Source organism: Nomia melanderi, chromosome 5, assembly GCF_051020985.1.
Source record: "Nomia melanderi isolate GNS246 chromosome 5, iyNomMela1, whole genome shotgun sequence".
NCBI classification, from domain to species: Eukaryota; Metazoa; Arthropoda; class Insecta; order Hymenoptera; family Halictidae; genus Nomia; species Nomia melanderi.
Window position 1 is genome coordinate 18,602,353 of NC_135003.1, and position 24,299 is coordinate 18,626,651.

Genomic DNA, 24,299 nt, shown 5'->3' on the forward strand with positions numbered 1-24,299 from the left:
CTCCGTCGGGTTACCCGTCCCCAGAGGCGTGTCCGTAACGACGATCGTTTTCCAGCCACATGTCCCAGCATCCCGCGAACGCGAGGTACCCGGACGCCATCGCGCTCGCGTTCGACGAGCGCAACAACAAGCTGACCTGCGTCTACAACGACCACAGCATCTACGTGTGGGACGTGCGGGACATCAGGCGGGTCGGCAAGTCGCACTCGTTCCTCTACCACTCGGCGTGCATCTGGGGCGTCGAGATGTACCCGACGGGCTCGGAGTCCGTCGACGCGATGCCGGCCGGCAGCTTCATCACCTGCTCCAGCGACGACACCATTCGCGTGTGGAACCTGGAGAAGGACGTGTCGCCGAGCGACACGCTCTACAAGCGGAACATCTACAGCAACGAGCTGCTCAAGGTCCTCTACATCGACCCCGAGCTGACCTACCTGAAAGACTTGGACCTGGCCGCGGCCGGCTCCACGGAGAAGAGCGACGCCTCGTACGACGGCCGCAACGGCGTCCGCTCGATCAGAGTCAGCCCGGACGGCAAACACCTGGCGTCCGGGGATCGGTCCGGCAACATCAGGATCCACGACCTGTCCTCCCTGGAGGAGCTCTATCTGATAGAGGCGCACGACGCGGAGGTGCTCTGCCTCGAGTACTCCAAGTTCTCCCGGTACTCCGCGGACCCGCCCAGACTGCTGGCCAGCGCCTCCAGGGACCGGCTGATACACGTGTTCAGCGTCGACCAGGGCTACAACTTCTCGCAGACGCTCGACGACCACAGTTCTTCCATTACCGCCGTCAGGTTCTTCAATCAGAGCAGCCAGAGCAATCAGATACAGATGGTGTCCTGCGGCGCCGATAAGAGTATTATTTTTAGACAGCTGCAATCGGTGAGCGTGCCTCCGTTTCTCGGGTGACCGGGGACTCTCGCGGGACGCGTCGTCTGAATCGAACGATTCGCTGCTTTCAGACGCCGGGCGGTATGCCTCAGTTCGCCAGGGGCCACAACGCTCAGGGAAAGACCACACTGTACGACATGGAGGTCGATTCCGGGCAAAAGCACGTTCTAACCGCCTGCCAAGATAGGAACATAAGGGTTTACAACGTGGCCACCGGCAAGCACAGCAAAACCTTCAAGGGATCCGTCGGGGAGGACGGGTCCCTTATCAAAGTCGTCCTAGGTAAGAAGCAGGTTGCCAGACTGCAGCGTGAAACTGGATTGTTCGACGAGACGGGGTAAAAACATTCCCCTGACAAGCACGGCGACCGATCGGCACGTGAGATTACCAGACTGCGGAACTTTATGCAAATTCGAACGCTTCGGAACGTAATCGAAACGTACAGTCGGGTTATTAGAGTGGCGCCTACGTTAGCTACCGCAGATTATGTTCTCCTCGATCGCGTCTCGTTGAACAGATCACAGATTCGCGCGTGTCGACGCGCCAGGACACTCTTGGGATCTCCATTCCGCACGCTTCGCGTTCCAGATGCATCGGGAATCTACGTAGCTACCTCGTGTACAGATAAGACGTTGTGCGTGTACGATTATTATAGCGGCGAGTGCATGGCGACCATGCTCGGCCATTCGGAGCTGGTGACCGGACTGCGCTTCAGCCCGGACTGTCGGAACCTCGTGTCCGCCAGCGGGGACGGCTGCATATTCGTGTGGCGCGTTCCTCGCGACATGGTGGTGACCATGCAGGCCCGCCTCGCTCAGCAGGCGATGCGAGCTGGAAAGTAAGTCGATCTCGAATAGACGAGAATGCGATCTCCGCGGACGCTAAATCCCAATGGTATTCGCGCAGGAGGCCGCCCCAGGTGAACGGCACGGGAATAGACGTGCAGTTGGACAACGAGACTTTCGGATCGCCGCCGCCCGAATTCCTAGATCCAAACGCGAATCCCACGCCGCAGAGCGTGGGCGTGGATTATAGGTTCAGCGTGGGCCAGCTGCCGCTTTGGGCGAAGAAGCAGATAAACACCGCGAACGCCGACGAGACGACGACCCTCGGCTCGAACCCCAGGTCCTTGGGCGTCGACCTGCCGAAGGGCAGATGGGCGCAGAGGGTGCAGCAAGGCGACGGCATAACCGTCAAGTCCGTCTACGACAGCGACGAGGTGATACCGTTCCCGCCGCCTCGCGGCGCGATCGACTCCGACGGCGGCGGCGGCGGAGGCGGCTCCAAGGACAGCTCGATTGACAGCGGGACGGAGACCAAGTGCAGCAGCGACTACCGGAGGGAGACCATCATCATCAAGAGGGTAGGTTCGAAAATAGAAAGATACCTCGAGCGACTAATTCCACCGACGTCGTCGCGTAATCGTCGCTCCGACGATCGGGTTTGTCGAGCTGTACTAAGGAGAACTGCCTAATTAATCGTCTAATCAAATAATCGCGCGACAAGCCTCTCGGCACGATTAATACGGCGCACGCTAACCCTGGATAACTCATTCTAGGACGAGGACGAGAATGTGTTCCAACCTTGTCCGGATAGTTACAGAGAACTAGCGGACGACACGAAACAGGTACTAACCAGATTCCCAGTAACCGAGTAATTACAGTAACGTTTGTTCGTGCCCCGTGAGTGTTTGTTGGTGTGCGCTTGCGAGCCGAGGGAGACCGGCAACGAGAGAGGAACAGGAGGACTGTGCTCGTTGTTCATCGTTCATGTCGTTCGATCAGCTTTCGCACACCCCGCGCGCTCGCGTCTGTCCTCTTCTCACCTATCCATTATTGTTCTTGTTTTCTCGCACGGACGATCCACTAATTAATTAACCGCGAGTATTTCTTTTCGTTGATTCTGTTTTGTTTTTGAACCGACGGCGTAGGTGATCGGTGGTAACGTGACGGTAACTAGAGGTAGCAATATCACGGAATTGACACGTCAGTCGAGGAGTCGGCATCATACCGACGACAGCAGTCTTGGCAGCTTTAAATTCGAGGTACATCTCATTGACGCCTCTGACACCGGCAGCAAACCGAACCGCCGTACAGTAACACACAGCGCAACAAGAGACACGAATAGACACGTCGAATCTGCGAACGATTCGACGCTCACACTACTCGTCTTTACGTATTATCGCTTTATTCAAATTATCTTTTTTTTTTCTCTGTTTGTTTGCCGCTTACATTTGTCGCCAACACTCGTGTTTCACTTTAACCCTAAACGTTCGGACACTGTAGACTCACGCTTGAATAACATTGCTATTCGTAACCCCGCGACGCCCGAACACTGTTCGCATTTTAAAACGCACCTGCGTCGCGTAGGATCACGAGAGCACGGAGCACGACGGCGACGTGGAGGATTACTCCGAAGGGGAGAACGGGACCACTGGTTCCGAGAAGTCCCATCACAGACTGATGTATTATCCTGCTCCGGAGGACACGATATCGAACCAGTTCACTGTGAACGCGATGGACGTGGAAGAACTCAGGAGGTTCGTACTTTCCGACCCATTCTTATTACAGACGAATGTACATCTGTGCCGTGGTACACGGAAAATGACTATCGAATGATTTCTCCGCAGATCTCAGAGGCGACAAAAGAAACCCAGGAACGGAGAGAGCGGTCGGATCAGCGAGCTGACCGCGTCCGGTAGCCAAGACGACTCGGATTCCGAAGGAGGAGCGTCTACCCCCAGCGCCGAAAGAAATCCCCTGTCCATCTTGTCGGAAGCCAGCTCGGAAGGTTTCGACCAGCTAGCGAAGCAAAGCCATCGCGAGAAGTACCTCAAGAACGCATTCGAATCTCTCAGCGGGGCTGAAGAGCCCACCAACAGAAGCCCGAAAACGACTAGCATCAGTTCACAGTTTCACGGAAGGTAATTGTCGTTGGTGAAAAAATCCGTTAGGTTTTTCTTTCCATCGTAAAACGACCACCCATGCTCCTCTCCAGACTCAGCGGCGGCGGCGCCGGCGCCGACAGCACAAGCAACAACAAGGTTCGCAACCAGGCAGTCGTGAACGCGACGAAACAGGCGAGAGGGGACGCGGACGTGACGAAGAAACGCGAAGAATTGCAGAGGAGAATAGAGGAGACCAGAAGGAAATTGCAAAGCGTAAGCCTCGTCTTTCGACGACCACCGAACTCGAGGGTGGTGTCTGACGTGTCCGTGTTTCGCGTTCCAGGTAGGGTACAAGTCCTCGTTAAAGTCCAGCCAAAGCATATCCGACTTGAGCAGCCATATACCGGAGAAGCATCATCGTTCGAACAGGCTGAGCACAGGTAACAACAAACCCGGTCAACAGACACAATACTCGAAACCGATAAATCCTTGCAAACCAATACCGAACCCAAAGCCTCCGTTAAAACCTCAACAACTCATTAACAAAGTGTCGGGTGTGGGGAATGCGCTACCTAAGCTAGATACTACTCCAATCTCCGAGAACTGCTTGTCCAAAAGTCAGACTACGTCGTGTATAAGCGACAAGACGAGACCGTCGCTTACTCGCCCGTTAACGTTGACCCTGAAAAAAACTGAAAAGTATAAGCTGTCACTGAATAAGCCGAATCAGTCGTTGCCCGAGTCGCCCGTGTGCGAGGAGCTGAAACTCCTCAAGGAACAGTGCAAGAAAAACGTCAGTCGGTTCGCGAGGTTCGCCCAGAAGAGGCGGTCGTGCAGCTATTTTATCGGTCTGAACGACAACGAGGAGGACATGGAGAACATAGCGAAGTCGTTCGAGAGCCTGCCGGCGATGAACGAGCGCAACATCGAGACCCTGAACGACGCGTTGGACGACGCCGACGACGGGAACGGGAACTTCAGCGACGACTCGTTGGAGGGCGACTTCAAGAATCCGCCCCGACGATGCGTCAGCGACTATCAGATCAACGTTCACATGGACAGCCACCACGACGGACACAGAGCTTACTCCAACTATCAGACTTTCCCGAAGCGGATACTCACCGGGTCGCAGGAGAGCATCCTGTCGGACGCGTCGGTCGAGTCGTTCTCGAAGGGAAGCGCCGAGATTCTCGATTACAGTCACTACGACAACGATCGACACTCCAGCGCGAGCTTCTTCCTGTCCCGCCGTAAAATGCAGGCAGGCCGAAGCCAGGAGAGCATCCTAACCGACGAGTCCGATTACCAGATGTTCCCGTTGCACGAGAACATGGACCACCGAAGCACCGAGAGCGTGCTGACCGACGACTCGGACTCGCTCGTCAAGTCCGCGCCCCTGGAGATGCTGTTCGACTCCCATTACAAGCGGAAGAGGCAGAACTCGGAAACCTACAGCGGCAATCCGAACAACGTTCTAGAGCCCTCGAACGACGTTCAGAATCCGGTGAACGACTCGACGGCTTGCCGAGCGGTCTTCAGATCCAAGTCCCTCCAGGACACGAGAATAAGCAAAGCGAAGAACGAGAACAATTACCCCGAGGACGGAGTGCGGCCAGCCACTTGCATCTACTACGAGTTCAATTTCAACGAGCAGGACAACGCCAACGTGGAAATGAGAATGGGAACCAAGTCGGACACTATGCCGAGGAGCAACAGCTTGAAGGTGCCAAAGGAGCCGCAGTCGATGCTGTTCCTCAACGACTTCGTAGCCCACAAGCCGCCGAAGCCGAAGCGCAACTCCGCTCGCACGCAGAGCATGCGGAACAGAGCGCGTCCCGCCTGGAACAAGTACAACGTCGACTCGCCGACCAATTCCTCTCGGCCGAAGTCGGAGTCCGACGAGTACGGGAGCCAGTCGCGAGCAGACGGCCGTTCCGCGCGGAACGACTCCGGCGGTAAAGCCGACGCGGCGAGTACCCTGGAGAACTCGAAGAGGATCGAGCAGTTCCTGCAGTCACCGGCCTATTCGTTGCAGTTCACCGACAACGCGGACCCCAAGACCAAGTTCTACAGCCTGCAGAACCGTCGCGCGGACAAGTGCATGCTGTACGAGGCCGGTGGCCCGATGGACAATTACGGTTTCGAGGCGAACGACCCGCCCCATCGGGACTGCGACACCGGCGAGGATCAAAGGGACAACTCGCACGTTTGCTGTTACGAGAACCAGATCCCGACGAAGGACACGCAAGAAACGTACGACTCGCTGGAGCCCGGCGGCGTGCCGTGCGACCTACAGACGCCCGGAATGCAAACAACCGCGAATCTACGCTCGAACGAACGCATCGACAACATGGACGTGGACCTGAGGATCACGCGGGCGATCGAGGGGACCGTGAAGCTGCTTTCGAGGGAGTTCGAGAACTTGGTCAGGCGGGAGCAGTACTTCATGAAAGAGAAATGTCTGAGGATGACGCATTGCCAAGAGGCCAGCGAGAACTTCGCGAAACTGGAGGCAGAGCGGGACAGTAGAATCGCGATGAGACGCGACATCAGGCTGCACTCCGGCGGGGAGGACAGCGACTGGGCGGACACGTCCGCGATAGACAGGTCGGTGATGGAGAGCGGCTCGTCCACGTCCGCGTCCAGCTGCACCAACTCGCCGAAGAGAATGTGGCCGCCAGCTTCGCGGTGTCAGAGCCACATGAAGTGGACGAAAACCTTGCCCACCATTAATCAGGCTATAATACCATCCAAGCATCTTTACGCAGGTACTCGAACCGCGAACAGTCGGATTCCTCGTTTTAGTTTAGCCTGTAGCTGTCTCTCTGTATACCGCATCCGTACGATCGCAGTTGTATGAAGTAGTCGTGTACAGCGGTACGATATTTTTAAGCAGCACGATTCAACCGACCAAGTGTCCCCGTTTGTTTTGTATCCTCGTTATTCGCCGCCGCGTCCACGAACGTGTGTACAGTTATCGATTAAGCGTCGTTGTACGTTCAACCGAGACGTTATTGGTTAGCCAGTTTTATTTCGGAACGGCAGCGATCATGTACTTTTCAGTTTGAACGCTTTTATTCATAAAGACACGTACATCGCTTTATGAATATTCAGTTAATTTTCTTTTGGCATGAACCGCGCGACCGACGCAGCATGTTTTGTCCTCACGATGTAGTGCGATTCCCGCTTCCCTCCCGATTTCATTGATCCTCTTACGATCCGATTTATTAACGAAACTGCTCCGTGGAAGTTGATCGAACCTGTCCACTCGAGATCGCATCGGAAACATCGCGTTCCACTCGATCTAGGAAAAGTACGATCAACTTCGACCGGGCATCGAACACACAATTTTCTTGCATTTAACGTACACATTAATTGTTTTTAATCATTTACCAAAGCGCTACAGTTAGCGATGACTCGACTGACGCATATTTCCCGTCGTCGCTAGCTAACTGTCTCACTGAGCTGCCTCGAGTGCTCGATTGGTTTGAGTGACGCGAAAGAGCTTGAGTGCCTGGAGGACTTTCGTCTTCGTGGCCACTGTTCGTCGATCGGTAATTCATTACTTGGCGCACGTCGCTTCCGCGGTAGCATGAAAAATGAAAGAAGCCCGTTTCGTTCTTGCGCTGTCGCAGTCAATGAATCGAAGCTCGCTGCTCACGATAACGCTCGAACAACAAGTGTACAGCTCATCACATGTCATTTTTTTTTCTCATTTCGTTGTACAAACTTCGGAGATGTGTTTAGCCTGTCTCGATTCACGATTAGAACGAGGTAAGTTTCACCCTGGAAAGACTAAGGACTGAGCCTCTACTTGCTGATCGAAGAGATTCTCTGTAATTATTTAGTCAAAATTGATTCCGCTCCGAAACGCTGGAAACAAATCGAGAGATATTTTCTTTCGCGAGTCGTAAACGAAGAAAACTTCGTGGAAAACAAAAAGTCTTTATTCGACTTTATTCGGCGTTTAAAGAGAACAGTAATTTAGCCGTTAGAGAAGCATCGTTCGAATAAATGGTACAGGTAAGTCGCTTATTTCCCGGCACCTCGGTCTTTCCAGGGTCGAAGGGAGCATTTCCGAGAAAAAGACAAATACACAAAAATTGACTTTTAAATTATGAGAGAACCGTAGCTTAGTGCATGTGTGTGCGTGTTGTTGTCGACAGTTGGCAGTAGTGGGGGGCGAATCTCGTCAAAAGTTTTTGACAGCGAAGAAGAGGGGGGTGGCATGCGACGTGCCTGCTCGCTGAGTGATCTTTCCGTCAGCCCGCCAAATAGGTTACTGCATGGCCCGATACAAGGTACCCTTTAATCGTGTGCCGCGGTTCTCGGGGTCGTTCCAAAAGTTCACGAACTATCGCGTCCAGTTCCGAATCGATTTCACGGTGTGTCCGGTGCACGGTTCACGCTGGAATTACTCCGACGTTGATCGTTGCCAGCGCATCTTTATTAGCTGGCGCAACGGTGCGCAAACGAGAGGAGCAATCGCTGAACCTCGTCGAGGAAGCGTTTACATTAAACTCGAAACAAAATCTGAAATCTAGCAATGATATATATCGTTCGCACAACACGATCGGCGATCGTGTTTCTTTCCGATGGTACGATTAAACTGGCACGGGAATACTGTTACTCGAATAAACGTAAACCGACGAATCAAGCGAAACTCGGGAGCGCGCGTACCGTTAAAGAGTACTCGCGGGATCGAACGATTTCGGCCGGCTTAACGGTCCGAGCGTAAACTTTCCTCGTGAATCGCTTGTTTTGGAACGACCCGCGATCACCGTAAACACTGTAATAAACGTTCAAAGTATCCGATCGTTTGATATCTCTTTTATTATACGCCGCGAGCAACGATTATCATTTTCTTCTTTTCCGCGGCGCGCATACACGCGCAACGAAATCTTTCTTAGAGATCCAATTAGTCGAAATCTCATCCGGCCGACTGGGCGCAGCGTTAACGAACGTTAATAGTTTCAGGAAAAGTAGGTAATAAGAATGCGAGCGCATCCGCGCGAAGTGGACTAGGAAACGCGAATAGCGGAAACCAGTCTCGGCACGGTTCGGCGAAGAATCATTCTTCCCATATAACCAGAAGCAGCAGCGTCGGCGTCTTGAATCAGGTATTTTTCATCTCGTCCGCGAGTCATTTTATTGCGAAACGATCGCGACCGATAGAGGGAGAGGGAAGGGAGGGACTCCCATTCACCGTTCGATCGACGATTCCGCAGAGCGATTCCGAATCGGACGTCGGAGCTGGCACCGGAAGGGGATGGAACAACCAAACCGCGAATAGCAGGATCAGCGGATTGATGAGACCGACCATCAGCTCGCAGAATAAGATCAATCATCAAATAAAGACCAGCTCCTCTTCCAACAGCAATTTACCATCGGTCCTCAGGAGGAGAGGCATGCAGGGAGCGTATTCGAGTGGTACGTCATTCGTCTCCTTTACCAACCGTCTTCTTCCTTCTCGAACCTCGTTTGCAACATCGTTTCTAACCACTCATTTTTTAGTCCCTTTCGATTAACTCTCTGCACTTACCTTTTACGTTTCCCTTTCGATACCTTTGTTGATCGTTTTACGTGAAACGGTGTAAACTCTGTTCACCGATGCTATTGAAAATAGTGTAGCAGGATAGAATTGAACACCTCGGACATAGTTCAAAAGGTTAACCTTCTCTCCTCTTATTCTTTTGCAGTAAATCTAAGTCAAGTGGGTAATCAAGAAGATTCGAGTTCGGAGGACACGTCCTCGAATGGGAACGGGGGTAAGCCTGCGCTGCCTCCCAGACCTCGAAGCATCAGTATTGATCATTCTACTGCGAAGTAAGTTCTCGAAATTGATTGGAAAGACATCGATCGGAGACAAACGTCTGACGTTTATCGCGGGATTTTTTCCAGCTTAAGTCTACCCGGCACGACAGTGAGAAGATCGGGATCGACGACTGTGATCGCCAACGGCCGCAACGGAAGCAATTCGATAGGACAGAACGCCGGGAGGATATCGACGGCCAACAGGAGTCAGCTGGATCCCAGTCCTCAGGAGCTGCCAGTCAAAGATACCGATCGTGCCATCGATGTAGCCAGTGCCGAATGTAATTATCCGCGGTCTCTTTCACGCGTTTCTTTCTTCTGTTCCATTTCCATTGTCACGTTCACGATCACCGAAGTGTAAGCATGCAAGATTGCAGTTGTCAGTTCCGTCACGACACCTGGAAACGGTGCGACGGACGATAATATTGTTCCCGTCGGCGATATTAACCTACTACTATTGTTGTTTCCTTTTTTTTTCATTTGAACGATTTCCGAGATACTGTCATCTAATGAAAGTTTTACTCTTGCAGTAGGCACGGACAAAACATTAGGTAAACTAAAGACGCCTATTGAGAATGCTGTCCTGTGAAAATAATAAGTCTTTGAGTGTATGAAAAAATTTGTAAGTGATCATGCTATGACCAAACGAAACCATTCGAACCGACTCGCCGCGGGCCGTCTAGCGCAGACTAGAGTCTAGTCTGTAGGCCGCTGTACATAAAACACGCTACACCCGGCATTCACGGTTGTCGAGGGGGACGCGACAGTCTCATCGAAATCTTTGATCGTCGCGCGTCGTTAGTGTCCCTCCCTCGCTTTACGCATTCTCATCAGTCAGAATGGAAACCGTTCATCTAGAATATACGTTCTTCCATCGCGTCTCGAGTCTGGTTCATTCGCGAAGGTGTAAATATTGTACATAAGAGCTCGAGCGTTCCGAAAGACAATTACGAAACAGACTGTTAGCTCGCCGTATAGACTTCGCGAATAGTTGCCTCATCGTTAGGACACTACCCGAGTCTCTAGGTCACGATCGCAATAGCATGGTCTCATTACGGATTTTAGAATCGATGTAACCTGCACGCTGCACGATTTTCATTCATCGATTCCCTCGTTTCTTGGACCGGATGCCACATTCTTGGACCGTGTCAGCATCCGTTAGTGTCCGCGACGCGTTGTCGAGAATGCAAGCTCAGCTGACAGGGCCGCCTCGCGCGATAGGCACTTTGGCACAGTACCTGTACAAAATTCATTCTCGACTGGACGCGTGGGCGTTCGGTAACAGGCTTGGGAATTAGTAATAAAACAGGGTTCAATGGTATAAATGATTTATTGTATCTCAAACGTTGCCAGAGTATCTACAAATGAATTTCACGGTGCGCGAAGAGTTGAATGCAGAAGTGTCCAAAGACTTCTCCTCGAGCGGCTTTGTCAGTGGAGAACGATTCAAAAGAGTCCCTACAACGCCGACAACGCGTTCCCAGCCCAGAATCAATGGTTCCCATCGCTAAAGAGACGCTTTTCTTCGGCAGTGTCGACGCAGCTGTGCAACACGATCGCGGACGACCTGACGCGGACGGCGGACAACGTGGTGCAGCTGTACAAGCGTCTAACGATAGACAAAGAGGACGAGGGGGCGAGCATCGACAGGGACACGATGCTGCGCGGCCTCCAGTCTTCCGTGAACGAGACGATGCGCACGTTGCGGCTGGTGGTCGCCGGTGGACAGGCGAGCGTCGACGGATCGTCGGCGACCGGCACCGAGAGCGTGGTCGTCAACGAGGCGACCGCCACTTTCCAAGAACTGCTCGCCGGCCAGGATCAGGGTAAGGTGGTCAACATGATGCAGCAGTACTCCGAGCTGCTGCTGACCATGATGCAGCAAAGGATGGGGGGACCGCAGTCGAGCCACACGTAAAATCCGTCCATCTGCGAGTTCTCCGGGGTGAACAACGATCGGGACACGTCCCACCGTGATGCCACCGACGCCCGCGCCCCTAACTACTAAACGTGTTTCTTCCCTTACGCGGGAGGTGCTCCTATACTCTCCTCGTCACTCCTATTGTCTTATCTCGAACCCCTCTCGGTTGGTCTCTCCAGAAGTCTGACGCGGTCAGTCGACGAGCTGAACGGGAGACGATGTCGCGCTGTAGATTTTAACGCTAGAACTGTCGAGCGACTCGAGCAACGTGTACTGCGGGCTTACTGAGGAACAGTCGTCGAGTATTAAGATGTATTTTAACGAGCGTTACGGATAGAATATTACATGATACTTGAAGACGAAGGGAAAATGCCGAAATTTCAAATGGCTCGTCAATATTAAATGCGTCCAGGTATCGTTTAATATCGTATTTGTAATACCAATGCAACGCTGCGTTGTTGAGGCTTCTCGGGACTTTTGTTGCACGCTATTAAAGCAATGTTGGATTCACCGGACGATTCATTTTCTGTAACTTCACTGTGTAACTTCTCTGCGGATGTATCGAGGAAAATACTTTTAAATTTTGTCACCTCCAGGAAGATAGTTCTCTTTTGGTCCTGAAGCGTTGACAGCCCAATCGTTCTAGCGTTAACCCTACGATCGTCGGAGAATGTCAACCGATCGTGGGGAACACAGCAGTTCCGCAAACTTGGAAATTCCTGAATGAAAATCCCTCGTTCCGAGGAACGAGTAGCTTTCGGCTCTCCGACGAGAAGTTTGAGATTGGAAAGACGAGCGTGCGCGTTCCCTTCAGCCCACGATCCGTCTGGCGAAGAAAGGCTCTGGCGGAGCTTCCGAGAATACTAGATGAGCCGAGTCGAAATCGGTAGTCGTGAATATCGTGTGTAAGTACGTGTACCGGACGGTGTTTGTAGCCAAAGTTAGCGAATATTTATCAACTGTTTCGCGGACGTTCGAACGGGCTAATTCCCAGCGATCCGACACGAACGTGGCGCCACGTTTCGGGCCGATCGTCGAACCGATCGTCGAACCGACCGGAGGGATAAGCAATGGAAAATCAGCTGCGTGAAACTCACTCGTATCTTGAGGCCATACGCCGTGAAATGCCAATTAACTAAAGACTCTTAGATTAGCTATCAGACCGAGTATACATATATATATATACATATATATATATATATTTATCGACTAATGCGCGATATTATATCATAATAGTCTTCTTGTTGTGTAACCAAAGGCTGTCTGTACCTACGGTCTAAAAGGAGCCTCCCTTCCTTCCCCCGGCGTTCGGAGAACTTCGGCACGGCGAAATTGTAATTAAGAATGAGCAGCGAGCGGTGCAAACTTGCCAGCACGAACGAGACTATATAGAATTCCTAGCCGTTAGGCGACGCGTTTAGACGAACGACGAAAGGAACTGATAGGGCTTCGCAGTAGGGCTTGTCCGGTGCGTCGCGGGTAGGGTTCGAATCGTGTGTGATTTTATATTCCCAAATCGATGCGCGAAACGGAACAACTCAGTTCCTTGCTGATTCCACTTGGTCAGATACACGCGGTAGAATAGAACTCTCCCGACCGTTGAACTATAAACTAAACGCCAAAAAAAAAGACCTGTATGGACGGATTTGAACGATAGATGCGAGGAATTCAGTTCTCTTGGACGGATCGATTCGAGTCGCAGTCGGCATTGAACTCGCAGAAACTCTGCTGCATAGCGATCGCATATTTTGTCATAGGGATTACAAATATTTTTACACCGTGATTTAACGTTGAGAGACGAAGGACAAAGAGGAAACAAATGATGCTGATCATGAAGAAGAAGAGGACGAAGAAGAAGAAGATAATGAAGAAGATAATGAAGAAGATGATGAAGAAAGGAAATAGTTCCAAAGCGTCATAAACTTTCGTTGAATCGTTGCACCGGGTTCGAAGTCGATACGCTCTTCGCTCTGCATCGAGGAATTAGAGTATTACGAACACGTATTATCGTTAATGAATTTTCACACGTGAGTCGCCAACACGTGCGCGGTTCGGTTTCTCCTTCTCCTCCAGCCCTGTCCCTCATTGTTCGAATATCGCCCTTGGTTTTCTGACATCCTCTCTCTCCGTAGAGTTATTTCGGATTGTATGTAATGTATAAAAACGTGCCATTTAGGTTTATAACGATCGATCGTCGTTCCCGCGCACTCCGTCCGCGAGAGACGTGTTCGTTGCTTCTTTAGCGTGTCGTTCATCCTCATCGATAGAAACCTTGTAACATATCTTCAGTCTCACGTTCGCGCGAATATTCGAAAGCTTGCTTCGGGTCGGTTATGATAATTTATACAGTTGCACCGGATGAAACGAGCCAGGGATCTCTCTCGCGCGATGAGACGCGAGATCGTAATATTGTAGGATTCAAACGTGAGATCGGTTGTGCTACGAGCTCGCGATTCGTCGCGCGGGAGGCTCTCCTTAGCCTTACCTTAGGAGGTACGCGACCGATTCGCGGAAATCGTTGTTTCCTTTAGAACGGTTCAGACCGGTCCGTGTTTTCCGCCTTTCTACCTGACCGTGTGACCACCTTTCTCTGTTTGTCTGTTTTTCTCAGAGGTGATTTTATTCCTGAATGATACGGGTCAACACCTTAGCCGCCCTCTTCCGAACATTTCCCGCTCAGCAGTAGAAGCAATAAGTACCTAACGTTAAAACTGTCGTGACCGCATTGTAACCTACTAGAGATTAATTTGCTTATAATCAAAAGTATCAGTTATCGCGTGTGCCTCGTTCGAGACGCACGTAGTCACGCACAGGCGTCACAACTGATACCGTTCAACCTTATCGATTCAGAGAACCGTTTCACGAAATCGAGGCCGACCGCTGGCTTCGACGGTGAAGGTGTTGATCGCGTTTTTAATATATCATTGCATACCCGTAGAGACTACGCTATTTTGTATTCGACATCAGCATTCTCGAACGCATCGATCGCCAATCCCATATTTGTCATCGTCGTTATCATCGTGTCCGCGTGTAAAATCGTGTAAGCGACCATGAACACGGAAGCCGAGAAAAGAAAAAAATATGGAATCTCGTGTTATACACCTCCTTGTATTTGCCCAAGCTTCGCGTGGTAATGAACCATTCCAAATTTCCATCGTCTCTGTCTCTCTTTCTCTCTCTATCTTATCTTATCTATCTATCTCTCTCTCAGTGTAATAATCATCAAAGACATTAATAAGATACTTCTAATCGATCGCAAAGATTATTAGTGGCTTTGTATATTGTTGTACTTCTTGTTATATTAAGTCGTATTGTTACGTAACCATACGTGTTACTCGTTTACTTAATTATGTACATATTTATTTCGAGTTTCGCAAGATGGCAAGACAGTTTTGGTAATCGTGAAACGCCAAATGTAATAATTTCGTTGTAAGAGAATTGTAACTTTTTAGCACTTTGTTTTTTGTATATTATGTTAACGATTAATAATATAATAATTCTTACAATTTAAAGTCGCCACGGAGTCGAAACGTGTTGTTAGTTTTCTTCATTGAAGAACGAAAGCTCGGTTAAAATGTATGTGTGTGTATGTGTGTGTGTGTATATATATATATATATATTATATAAATATATATATTAGAAAAATTTTATTTTCAGAAAACATTGCATCAACAAAATGATTGGAAAACTAAAAATGTTACGAAATTTTCATTCGCGTGCTGATTTCCATAAAAATATAACCGTTCTCTATACAATAGGAACACATTCCACTCACTACATATATGTATATGCATAACATGAAATATAGTTTTCAAAATACAACAATATCATTTGATTCATGGAACATTTATACGTGCGAGTTTGATTCGTGGAAGACTGTTGTTCGTAATAATTTTGCGTGGTCGTGTAAAATACTGTTTCTATATACTGTCGTTTGTCAATGATCGATGCATGGTGGTGCGGAACTAACTGAAAATACGAGTGCGGAGCTACTGATACAATAAAAAATGTGACGAATGGGCTGGTTGATTAACTCTTCATGGAGAACCATATGTACTCATATGAGATTTTTTTGGCACTACTGTTGCAAAGTCTCCCTACGCACTTATTTAGTATACAGAAAATTAGTCATCGTTCTCTAGTTCTCCGATAGCTTCGGATTTTTATCTGCCAGTTTGACGTAGCTCCTCTAGCTGCAAACGAAAATAACTTTCACATTGCACGGCGAAGAGAAGCCTTCTTCTTACGCACCTCTTTCTCATCGTCAACTTCGTCTTCGTCTTCGTCGTCGGATCCGTGAACCGAAGCAGCCGGAGTAGTGTGTCTCGAAGACGAGGGCGACGGTGGTTCGCTGATCGGTCTTGGATAACTGAATCGACCTACTCCGCCTTCTGCGTATTCCGAAGCTAATTCTGGATAGACGGTCATCAAAGCCTTTATTCTGGCTTGGCGGTAATACTGAAAGAATAATCACCACTTAACTTGCTTCCATTCGACAAACGAGAACGTAGAAACACCGATCGAAGGACACGATCCAAAGTCACTTACGATGCCAAGATTTCTCCAGTCCAGAAGATCGCTGAGACGCTCGGTTCGGTTTCTTTGAATGATACGCTGTCGCCGGCTGAGTCGCGCGAAGTCGAACATGTAATGGGCTAGTTGTTGAACGCTGTTCTCCAAACCGATGAACCGTCTATCGACAATGTAAATACCGTAACTCATCGGATCCGCTATATGGTCCTGCATGAAGCAACCAAATCCGGATAAATTCGTGGTAATGCTAGGAATGCCCATAACGGTACATTCCGCGGGTGTGTAGCCCCAGGGTTCGTAGTAGGACGGAAATACTCCTAAGTGACATCCTCTGACAAACTCTTCGTAATCGAGGCCGAATAATGGATTCGTGGGCGAGAGGAACTCTGGATGGAATACTATCTGTAATTTAGAAAAAATTGAACGGGGAATTCGTACAGTGATAGGTGCCTATGTGTGACCTTGAACAGTAATGCGTTGCATTCACCTTGACTCGATCGTGAACAGTGTTAAACAGATTGCATCTTCTGATCCCGTTTAATACCGGGTCATTCCAGTCGTCTATAACGTTGTGTGTGGTGACAGGTGGCAGACCATTTCTCTGCAAAGCGAACAAACACCTAGGCAAAGAACGAGGGCGATTAATGTTTCTTCAATCTAAAATATCGTCGTCGATTAATTCTCTAGTGCATTTACCGTTTGATTTTGATGATGTCTTCTTTTTGCAAAAGGTCTTGAGCGTCAGGCATGCGCCCGGACAAACATAATTCATACATGCGTTTTCCATTCTTTTGTTGTATGTCGTTGATCGTATCTCGTAACGCTTTAGTGACCTTTAATGAGAAGACGGAATTATAAGAACCGATGTACCATCTTCCAGTCTAACACGAAGATCATTCGACTTACCGCGTGACCACGTAAGGATTCCACATTGAAGTTATTGGTTCTTGTTGGAAAGATGAGGAAGGCGACCACTGTTGTATCGGGTCTAGATGTCTTTAGATAATGATTTAATCTGGCTAAAGCTTCAATAAATATGTCCGCGCCTTTGTTTCCAAACTCGTAACGTCCGGCAATGAAGAAGTACAGGGTCTTATCCAGATCGAAATCATAGTGACTAAAAGATACAATATCGCACAGGAAACGATGAATTAAAATTCCCCTTATTCATACGTACCCGTAGAAGTGGCCTCTAACGAACTCGTGTATCTTTTCTTTGCTAACGGCATGTAAGTTTTGGAATTCGTGTAAGGCGGCGAATTTTTTCACGTTCAGTCCGTTTGGAGTAATTATATCAGGCTTCCGTTTCAACAAGTGTTCAGCCTCGAATCCAGTTATGTCTGAGACCGTTGTGAATACGTGGGCTAAGTGAGTGGCAGCTCGTTCCATGCAATATCTATGGTAAATCTGGCGTTTCCCTGCTTCCTCGTCGACATTGAACTGTAAGAATGCACATCGAACTTCGTATTAACATTCCCAGATCAGATTCAATGGAAATATAATTGACCTTTGATCAAAGGTGATAATATTGATATGGTACCTGATCCAAATTGTTGTAAAAGTCAATCTTTCCTGCACAGAGGTATCTACCAAGCAGTGTAGCATGTGTTGTGAAAACCGTGGCTACATCCACGTGTCTGGTTCTTAAAGCAATCAAACCCACACCCGCTTGCCATTCATGGCAGTGAACAACCACGCGAGGTGGAACGTCGGAATATCCTTCGGCCGCTTTTCTGAAATATGATTCATACCGATTAGTCGATCGGAAGTGACGAAAAGTATTTAGACACCGTACAACGTGATATTTACCTGAATTCAGAAATAAACTGACAAACGAGATAGCCGAGGATAACGGCGTCATTCGCTTCTATATCAAGATGAGGAATACCAAGGTTACAGGTGTTCCACAATTCTTGTTTGTACTCATCCAACTTCCATGCTGCACTTCCAATATCAAACAGGATTATTTGAGGGTTTCCATCCACCAGCCAAGTTCCTGTTACCACCTCAATAAGAAGTCTCGTTATTCATTTCTCTTTTAATCGTTTTGTTGAAACAATCTTGGATAAAATAAGGAAGAACTGCATGGTGCACTTACTGGGGCAACTGCCCTTGAATTAATTTTGGGCTTGCACTTGGCTTTTAGCCAAACCATTATTCTTGGCACATAATAAACAATTTCAACAGATAGACGTATATCTCTACAGATACAACCAATATATTTCGAATAATCTATTCATAGGGTACTTTTTGCCATATTTCCCTTCTTAGAAATATTATGTTTTTATCGAGAAATAACTTTTTATGTTCTGCGTATGCTTACTTTGAATCCTTGGTCGCGGAGAACCTGAACAGCTAAATGCAGTGGACTATTACGTGGAAAATCTGCTTCATCAACTTCTGTACGAGCACAAGCTTCTTTGTAGGGACCAATAAGACAATATTGATCCCCCATTTCCTCTGTTGAGACAAATGCTTTGGAACGTATCACTGTATATATTCCACCAACTAAAACAAAATGATTACTTTCATTATTCCTGGAACAATAGTCTCTTAAATTGTAAATACCTTTGTTGGCTGCCTCCCATGCAACTTCAAAATTCCATCTGTTCTCATGTTGTGCAGTATATCCACGATCCATAAATTCAAGCAAGTCATTACTACTGTCTACACGATAAAATCTCCTTGAAGCACGTTCCTTTGACATTTTATTAGCTCCCCTTTAATCTATATTGTAAATTCAAATTAGCAGTTACAGAGACGGTCCTGATTTCATTTTTAAAGAACAAAAATACATAAAAGAAAATTCTCATAATTTCACATAAATTCTAAAAGTCAAAGTCCCGTATGTACACATTTATTGGCAATGATTTGAAAGTAACTTTTCTTCATTCTCAATTCATAGTGTTCCGTTTTTTCAAATACACTCCACGTTCTCCTGTGATAACTCGATAACAAGAAACCGGCGCACGAAGTTTTACAATATTTGGTAACACGATTAGCAATAAATCTATTATGTAAGCTGTATAGAAATTGCAAACTTCCATAAGCACCGATAACGTTATTTTCAACTCACTGTTCAGTCACTTTGAAATAATAAAAACCAATGAAATTCGTGACAACTCGAGACTCGGATGACTGGAACGTCGGACAGCAAAGGACACGGTTCAAATTAAAATACACCGTGAAACGCGTTGTTTCACCTTTAAACTGTATTGACAACCGTGATCGAACTGTTTCAAGATCAAGATCGATGTGATCAGAATTCAGTTCGAAGTACGTTTCCGTCGCAAGTTCGAGTCAAGTTCGACGAGGAAATATCATACTCGAAAGGAGCACGTTGCGTCTACGAGTTTATCAAAGGTCAATGACAGCGCGAACCATTACCACTTTTACTAGGTTTTGCCGGGTCTGTTGAACCACGCGACGCTCGCGATAAAAGAGAGAACACCGAAAAAACTTACTTGGAACGCGAGAAGCAAATACGAAACGGACACGACCCTTTTCGGCAGGAAGAATTCACTTACTTTTGCTCGAAATAATAGGAAAACCGTACAGACGACGAGCAAGTGGGCGGACGACAGAATCTGCGAGTTCCACGGCCAAGCTTGACTGAAGGTCACCACAAACTACGAAAGGTCACAAGGGCTCGACGGGGCCTCGAATCGGCTTCTCGGCCTACTTTGTACCCGACGGACGAATCTTCGTTGGTTCGCTGATAAACGCATTACTCAGATTTCTTTCGCAACGACAGATGGCACGAGATATCTCCTCAGGACCATGAAACGACCACTTCTTGGCTCGTGTTCAGCTTCTTCGGCGTTTCTTTCAGCCAACACGCGCGTCCCACGATTTCCGACATTCTCACTTAAATGAACAATTGATTCTACACAATTTTTCTTCCCTTCTTTTAGCAATGTCAGTTTATTCCTTTCCCTTTTCTTCTTTATTTTATACTAAAGATTCAATCTGTACTTAGGGTATATTAGTGTTACCATTATCATTGTTGCAACAATAATTTAGTAAACTCTGCATTCAGAATTTCATTGCTTTTGTATTTAGAAAAACGGAATTGTTTAATAAAGATAGATCGTTATTGATACTATAGTTATAGTTGTCGATATCATTTTTATTATAAGATGAATGAAATAGCTAATTTAAACATTTACGAATTACATCTGTACTTGGACAAGAAATTATGAGAAACACTCATAATCGTCTTCAAGTTTTTTTCAGTATATATTTATCTCAGTCTGTAATCACAATAAAATCACGTGTTATTGAGACAGACTCTTACAAAGTATTCCTAGATCTGAGAATGTTTTATTTTTAGCAACACGATATTTTATGTATTTTTAACACTTGAACGGCAATAAATCTTATTAACGCAGAACAATCTTGCAAGTATTTACATGTAGTGATATAAAGTGACCAAGTTATTATTCAAATTGCAAAACCGTTCAATTTCATAGACAATCGATCACGCACATTATGAAAATTTGAATTTAAAATTTTGTTAAATATACTCTTACAGCGGATAGCTTTTAAGCATCTGCAAGATTGACTTTTTAACTTGGTTTTTATGCTAAATAAAGACATTGGAGATTTATCAAAAATTGGGAGATAGGATAAGTTAGTTGCCATGCCAACTAATGCAGTTTAGATTAGATTTCCGCTGTTCCCTTTCCATAGCGAACGTATTCGACAGCGGTATTGTAACGTCAATTAAATAATTCCACGTATGTCCTGCAGAGGACTCAGGTATCATAGGTAAGTGCAAGTTCCTCGTCTATATGGGATAAAGTATAATCACAGACGATGTCTCTCGTCGGTGCTGAAAGAATGGTCACGACATCTTATGACAGTTTTCATGTCATTTGCAATGTTATCAACACTAAATAAATATATATTCACTCTAGATTTTCCTTCCCTTTTTTGAATTCCTTTCCTAATTTATTAAACATTCATTAAGATAATAAATTATTTTCAACCTACTAAATCGCATGTATCGTACCTTGTCTTTCGACATCATAGATTGGGGTGCCACCTATTCAGAGAACGCTGAAACATCTAGCCAAATAGTACCAGTGGATCTCCGCCAGGTGGTGCCACCGATGGTGGCTAAAGAGAGACAAGAAAACATTTATAGGAGAGAGAAGGATAGACGTAGTTCATGGGCTGCGCCATCTAGCGCAATCAAGCTGGTACTATTTGACTAGAAGCTTCAACGCTATTGTAATAGGTGGCACCACCAATCTGCAGAAACAAAGCAAGGATAGATATATAGCTACGAGAGAGAAAGATGTAGCGTATATGGTGGCTCCACCTGCCGGAGACAAGCTGATACTATTTGTGGATCTCTCAGTGGGGGTTCCAAGGGGTTTCTCATTCCGATTCTGGCAGTCACTCGCGACGGTTCGAGGGGTCTCTCGTGGGGGTCCGAGGGGTTTCTCACATTGATTCGGGAGTCTCTCACGGGGGTTCGAGGGGTTTCTCACACCAATTCCGGGGGGTCTCTCGTGAGGGTTCGAGGGGTTTCTCAAACCAATTCGGGGGGTCTCTCGTGGGGGTTACAAGGGGTTTCTCACACCGATTTCGGCAGTCACTCGCGACGGTTCAAGGGATCTCTCGCAACAATCCGAGGGGTTTCTCGTGGGGGTTCCAGGGGGTTTCTCATTCCGAATCCGGCAGTCACTCGCGACGATTCAAGGGATCTCTCACAACAATTCCGACGGTTTCTCGTGGTAGTCGGAGGGGTTATTCACAATGATTCCGGGGGTCCCTCGTAGGGGTTCCAAGGGGTTTCTCATATCGTTTCCGGCACTCACTCGCGACGGTTGAAGCGTGTCTCTCGTGTCTCTCGTGTCTCTCGTGGCGATTCCAAGGGGTTTCACACACCGATGTCGTTGATCTATTGCAGTAAAATATTCGTATTTTCAGATCTATAGTGACTCAAAGAAGGCGGAATAGTTCTCAACCTCTCATGACACAGAACTCAAACTAAAACAGGTCCCAAATTTCGAACTTTTGAGTCTTTCGCTCTCCCGAAAATAGCTCAAACGTACGAAAGGTCACATCCTACGGGACTCAAACTAAAAATGCTATGAATTTTACAGCTGCTGGATACTTAAATCCCCCAAAGATGGCTCAAAAGCTCGAAAGCTCTACTGCCACGATGCTCAAACTAAAGAAGCTCGAAAAAATGGTGTCGGACGATACTTAAATCTCCAAAAAATGGCTCAAAAGCTCGAAACCTCTATTGCCAGGAGGCTCAAACTAAAAATGCTCGAAAACTGGTCTCGTACGATACTTAAATCTCCAAAAAATGGCTCAAAAGCTCAAAATCGTTACTGTGTCGTCGCTCAAACTAAAAAAGCTGGGATTTCTCGATCTCTCGGGTCTAACACTCTCCCAAAAATAGCTCAAAAGCTCAAAATCTTTACTGCGTCGTCGCTCAAACTAAAAAAGCTCGGATTTCCCGATCTCTAGGTTCTAACACTCTCCCAAAAATGGCTCAAAAGCTCAAAATCTTTACTGTATCGTCGCTCAAACTAAAAAAGCTCGGATTTCCCGATCTCTAGGTTCTAACACTCTCCCAAAAATGGCTCAAAAGCTCAAAATCTTTACTGTGTCGTCGCTCAAACTAAAAAAGCTCGAATTCTAGATCTCTTGGGTCTAACACTCTCCCGAAAATGGCTCAAAAGCTCAAAATCTTCACTGCGTCGTCGCTCAAACTAAAAAAGCTCGGATTTCCCGATCTCTAGGTTCTAACACTGTCCCAAAAATGGCTCAAAAGCTCAAAATCTTTACTGTATCGTCGCTCAAACTAAAAAAGCTCGGATTTCCCGATCTCTAGGTTCTAACACTCTCCCAAAAATGGCTCAAAAGCTCAAAATCTTTACTGTGTCGTCGCTCAAACTAAAAAAGCTCGAATTCTAGATCTCTTGGGTCTAACACTCTCCCGAAAATGGCTCAAAAGCTCAAAATCTTCACTGCGTCGTCGCTCAAACTAAAAAAGCTCGGATTTCCCGATCTCTAGGTTCTAACACTGTCCCAAAAATGGCTCAAAAGCTCAAAATCTTTACTGTGTCGTCGCTCAAACTAAAAAAGCTCGAATTCTAGATCTCTTGGGTCTAACACTCTCCCAAAAATGGCTCAAAAGCTCAAAATCTTTACTGTGTCGTCGCTCAAACTAAAAAAGCTCGAATTCTAGATCTCTTGGGTCTAACACTCTCCCGAAAATGGCTCAAAAGCTCAAAATCTTCACTGCGTCGTCGCTCAAACTAAAAAAGCTCGGATTTCCCGATCTCTAGGTTCTAACACTGTCCCAAAAATGGCTCAAAAGCTCAAAATCTTTACTGTGTCATCGCTCAAACTAAAAAAGCTCGAATTCTAGATCTCTTGGGTCTAACACTCTCCCAAAAATGGCTCAAAAGCTCAAAATCTTTACTGTGTCGTCGCTCAAACTAAAAAAGCTCGAATTCTAGATCTCTTGGGTCTAACACTCTCCCGAAAATGGCTCAAAAGCTCAAAATCTTTACTGTGTCGTCGCTCAAACTAAAAAAGCTCGAATTCTAGATCTCTTGGGTCTAACACTCTCCCGAAAATGGCTCAAAAGCTCAAAATCTTTACTGCCACGGGGCTCAAACTAAAAAAGCTCTCGGTTTAGATCGTTGGGGTATGTGGCCCTCCCGAAATTAGTGCTTTTTTAGTTTGAGTCTTGTGGAAGTAAAGATTTTGAGCTTTTGAGCCATTTTCGGGAGACCTAAATATCAAGTGAGACCTATTTTCGAGCTTTTTTAGTTTGAGCCTCGTGGTAGTAAAGATTTTGAGCTTTTGAGCCATGTTTTGGAGACCTAAATATCAAGTGAGGCCTATTTTCGAGCTTTTTTAGTTTGAGCCTCGTGGTAGTAGAGCTTTCGAGCTTTTGAGCCATTTTTTGGAGAGTTAAGTATCGTACGGTAATGGGTTTTCAAGCATTTTTAGTTTGAGCCAAGTGGCATTACAGTTTTCGTGGTTTTGTGTAGTTTTCAGTAGAGTAATGGATTCGAAACCTGTAAATTTCGGATCTCTTTTAGTTTGAGTCCTTTGGCATAATACCTTCCGAACTGTTGAACCATTTTTGTGAGAGTTAAACGTCGCAGAGATCTTAAACTACGAGCTTCTTTATTTGAAACTCGTTGTATATGAGCTCTCCAGGTCATCTGTCATTTTAGGGAGGGCAAAAGATTCTAACATACCTAATATCCGA

At 47.1% G+C, this 24,299-nt stretch overlaps 2 protein-coding genes across 5 annotated transcripts in view; one reads left to right on the forward strand and one right to left on the reverse strand.

The window, feature by feature from the left end:
• Wdr62 (WD repeat domain 62) overlaps positions 1-14,999 on the forward strand; it is a 104,675-nt gene extending 89,676 nt beyond the window's left edge. For all 3 annotated transcript variants that reach the window (XM_031971386.2, XM_031971385.2, XM_031971387.2), the window contains 16 exons: positions 56-884; positions 965-1,175; positions 1,482-1,731; positions 1,800-2,256; positions 2,452-2,520; positions 2,824-2,937; positions 3,263-3,432; positions 3,523-3,816; positions 3,891-4,053; positions 4,124-6,548; positions 8,752-8,900; positions 9,009-9,210; positions 9,480-9,606; positions 9,682-9,875; positions 10,125-10,145; positions 11,127-14,999. In XM_031971386.2, the coding sequence (XP_031827246.2) occupies positions 56-884; positions 965-1,175; positions 1,482-1,731; positions 1,800-2,256; positions 2,452-2,520; positions 2,824-2,937; positions 3,263-3,432; positions 3,523-3,816; positions 3,891-4,053; positions 4,124-6,548; positions 8,752-8,900; positions 9,009-9,210; positions 9,480-9,606; positions 9,682-9,875; positions 10,125-10,145; positions 11,127-11,512 (6,061 nt within the window). In that variant the 3' untranslated portion in view covers positions 11,513-14,999. The remainder of the gene's footprint in view (positions 1-55; positions 885-964; positions 1,176-1,481; positions 1,732-1,799; positions 2,257-2,451; positions 2,521-2,823; positions 2,938-3,262; positions 3,433-3,522; positions 3,817-3,890; positions 4,054-4,123; positions 6,549-8,751; positions 8,901-9,008; positions 9,211-9,479; positions 9,607-9,681; positions 9,876-10,124; positions 10,146-11,126) is intronic.
• Positions 15,000-15,143: 144 nt separating this feature from the next.
• GlyS (glycogen [starch] synthase) lies at positions 15,144-19,886 on the reverse strand. Of its 2 annotated transcripts, XM_031971389.2 has the most exons (12): positions 19,576-19,884; positions 18,617-18,775; positions 18,372-18,556; positions 17,858-18,054; positions 17,589-17,781; positions 17,226-17,488; positions 16,955-17,165; positions 16,745-16,881; positions 16,536-16,668; positions 16,064-16,450; positions 15,767-15,973; positions 15,144-15,708 (listed from the first exon to the last, which is right to left on the reverse strand). In XM_031971389.2, exons 2-12 carry the CDS (start codon positions 18,753-18,755, stop codon positions 15,679-15,681), a joined length of 2,082 nt encoding a protein of 693 aa, XP_031827249.1. In that variant the 5' UTR covers positions 18,756-18,775; positions 19,576-19,884; the 3' UTR covers positions 15,144-15,678. The 2 variants fall into 2 exon arrangements, with proteins under 2 accessions (XP_031827249.1, XP_031827248.1); XM_031971388.2 differs by having other exon boundaries at positions 15,144-15,973; positions 19,576-19,886.
• Positions 19,887-24,299: the final 4,413 nt, after the last annotated feature.

What these genes read in the sequence shown, in the direction of transcription:
- GlyS (XM_031971388.2), bottom strand. Translation starts at nt 18,755, where the DNA reads ATGTCAAAGGAACGTGCTTCAAGGAGATTTTATCGTGTAGACAGTAGT. An exon ending in ATGGGAGGCAGCCAACAAAG is followed by an intron (nt 18,557 to 18,616) that starts GTATTTACAATT and finishes ATTTTGTTTTAG; the next exon opens with TTGGTGGAATATATACAGTG. An exon ending in GTTAGAGGCCACTTCTACGG is followed by an intron (nt 17,166 to 17,225) that starts GTACGTATGAAT and finishes TGTATCTTTTAG; the next exon opens with TCACTATGATTTCGATCTGG.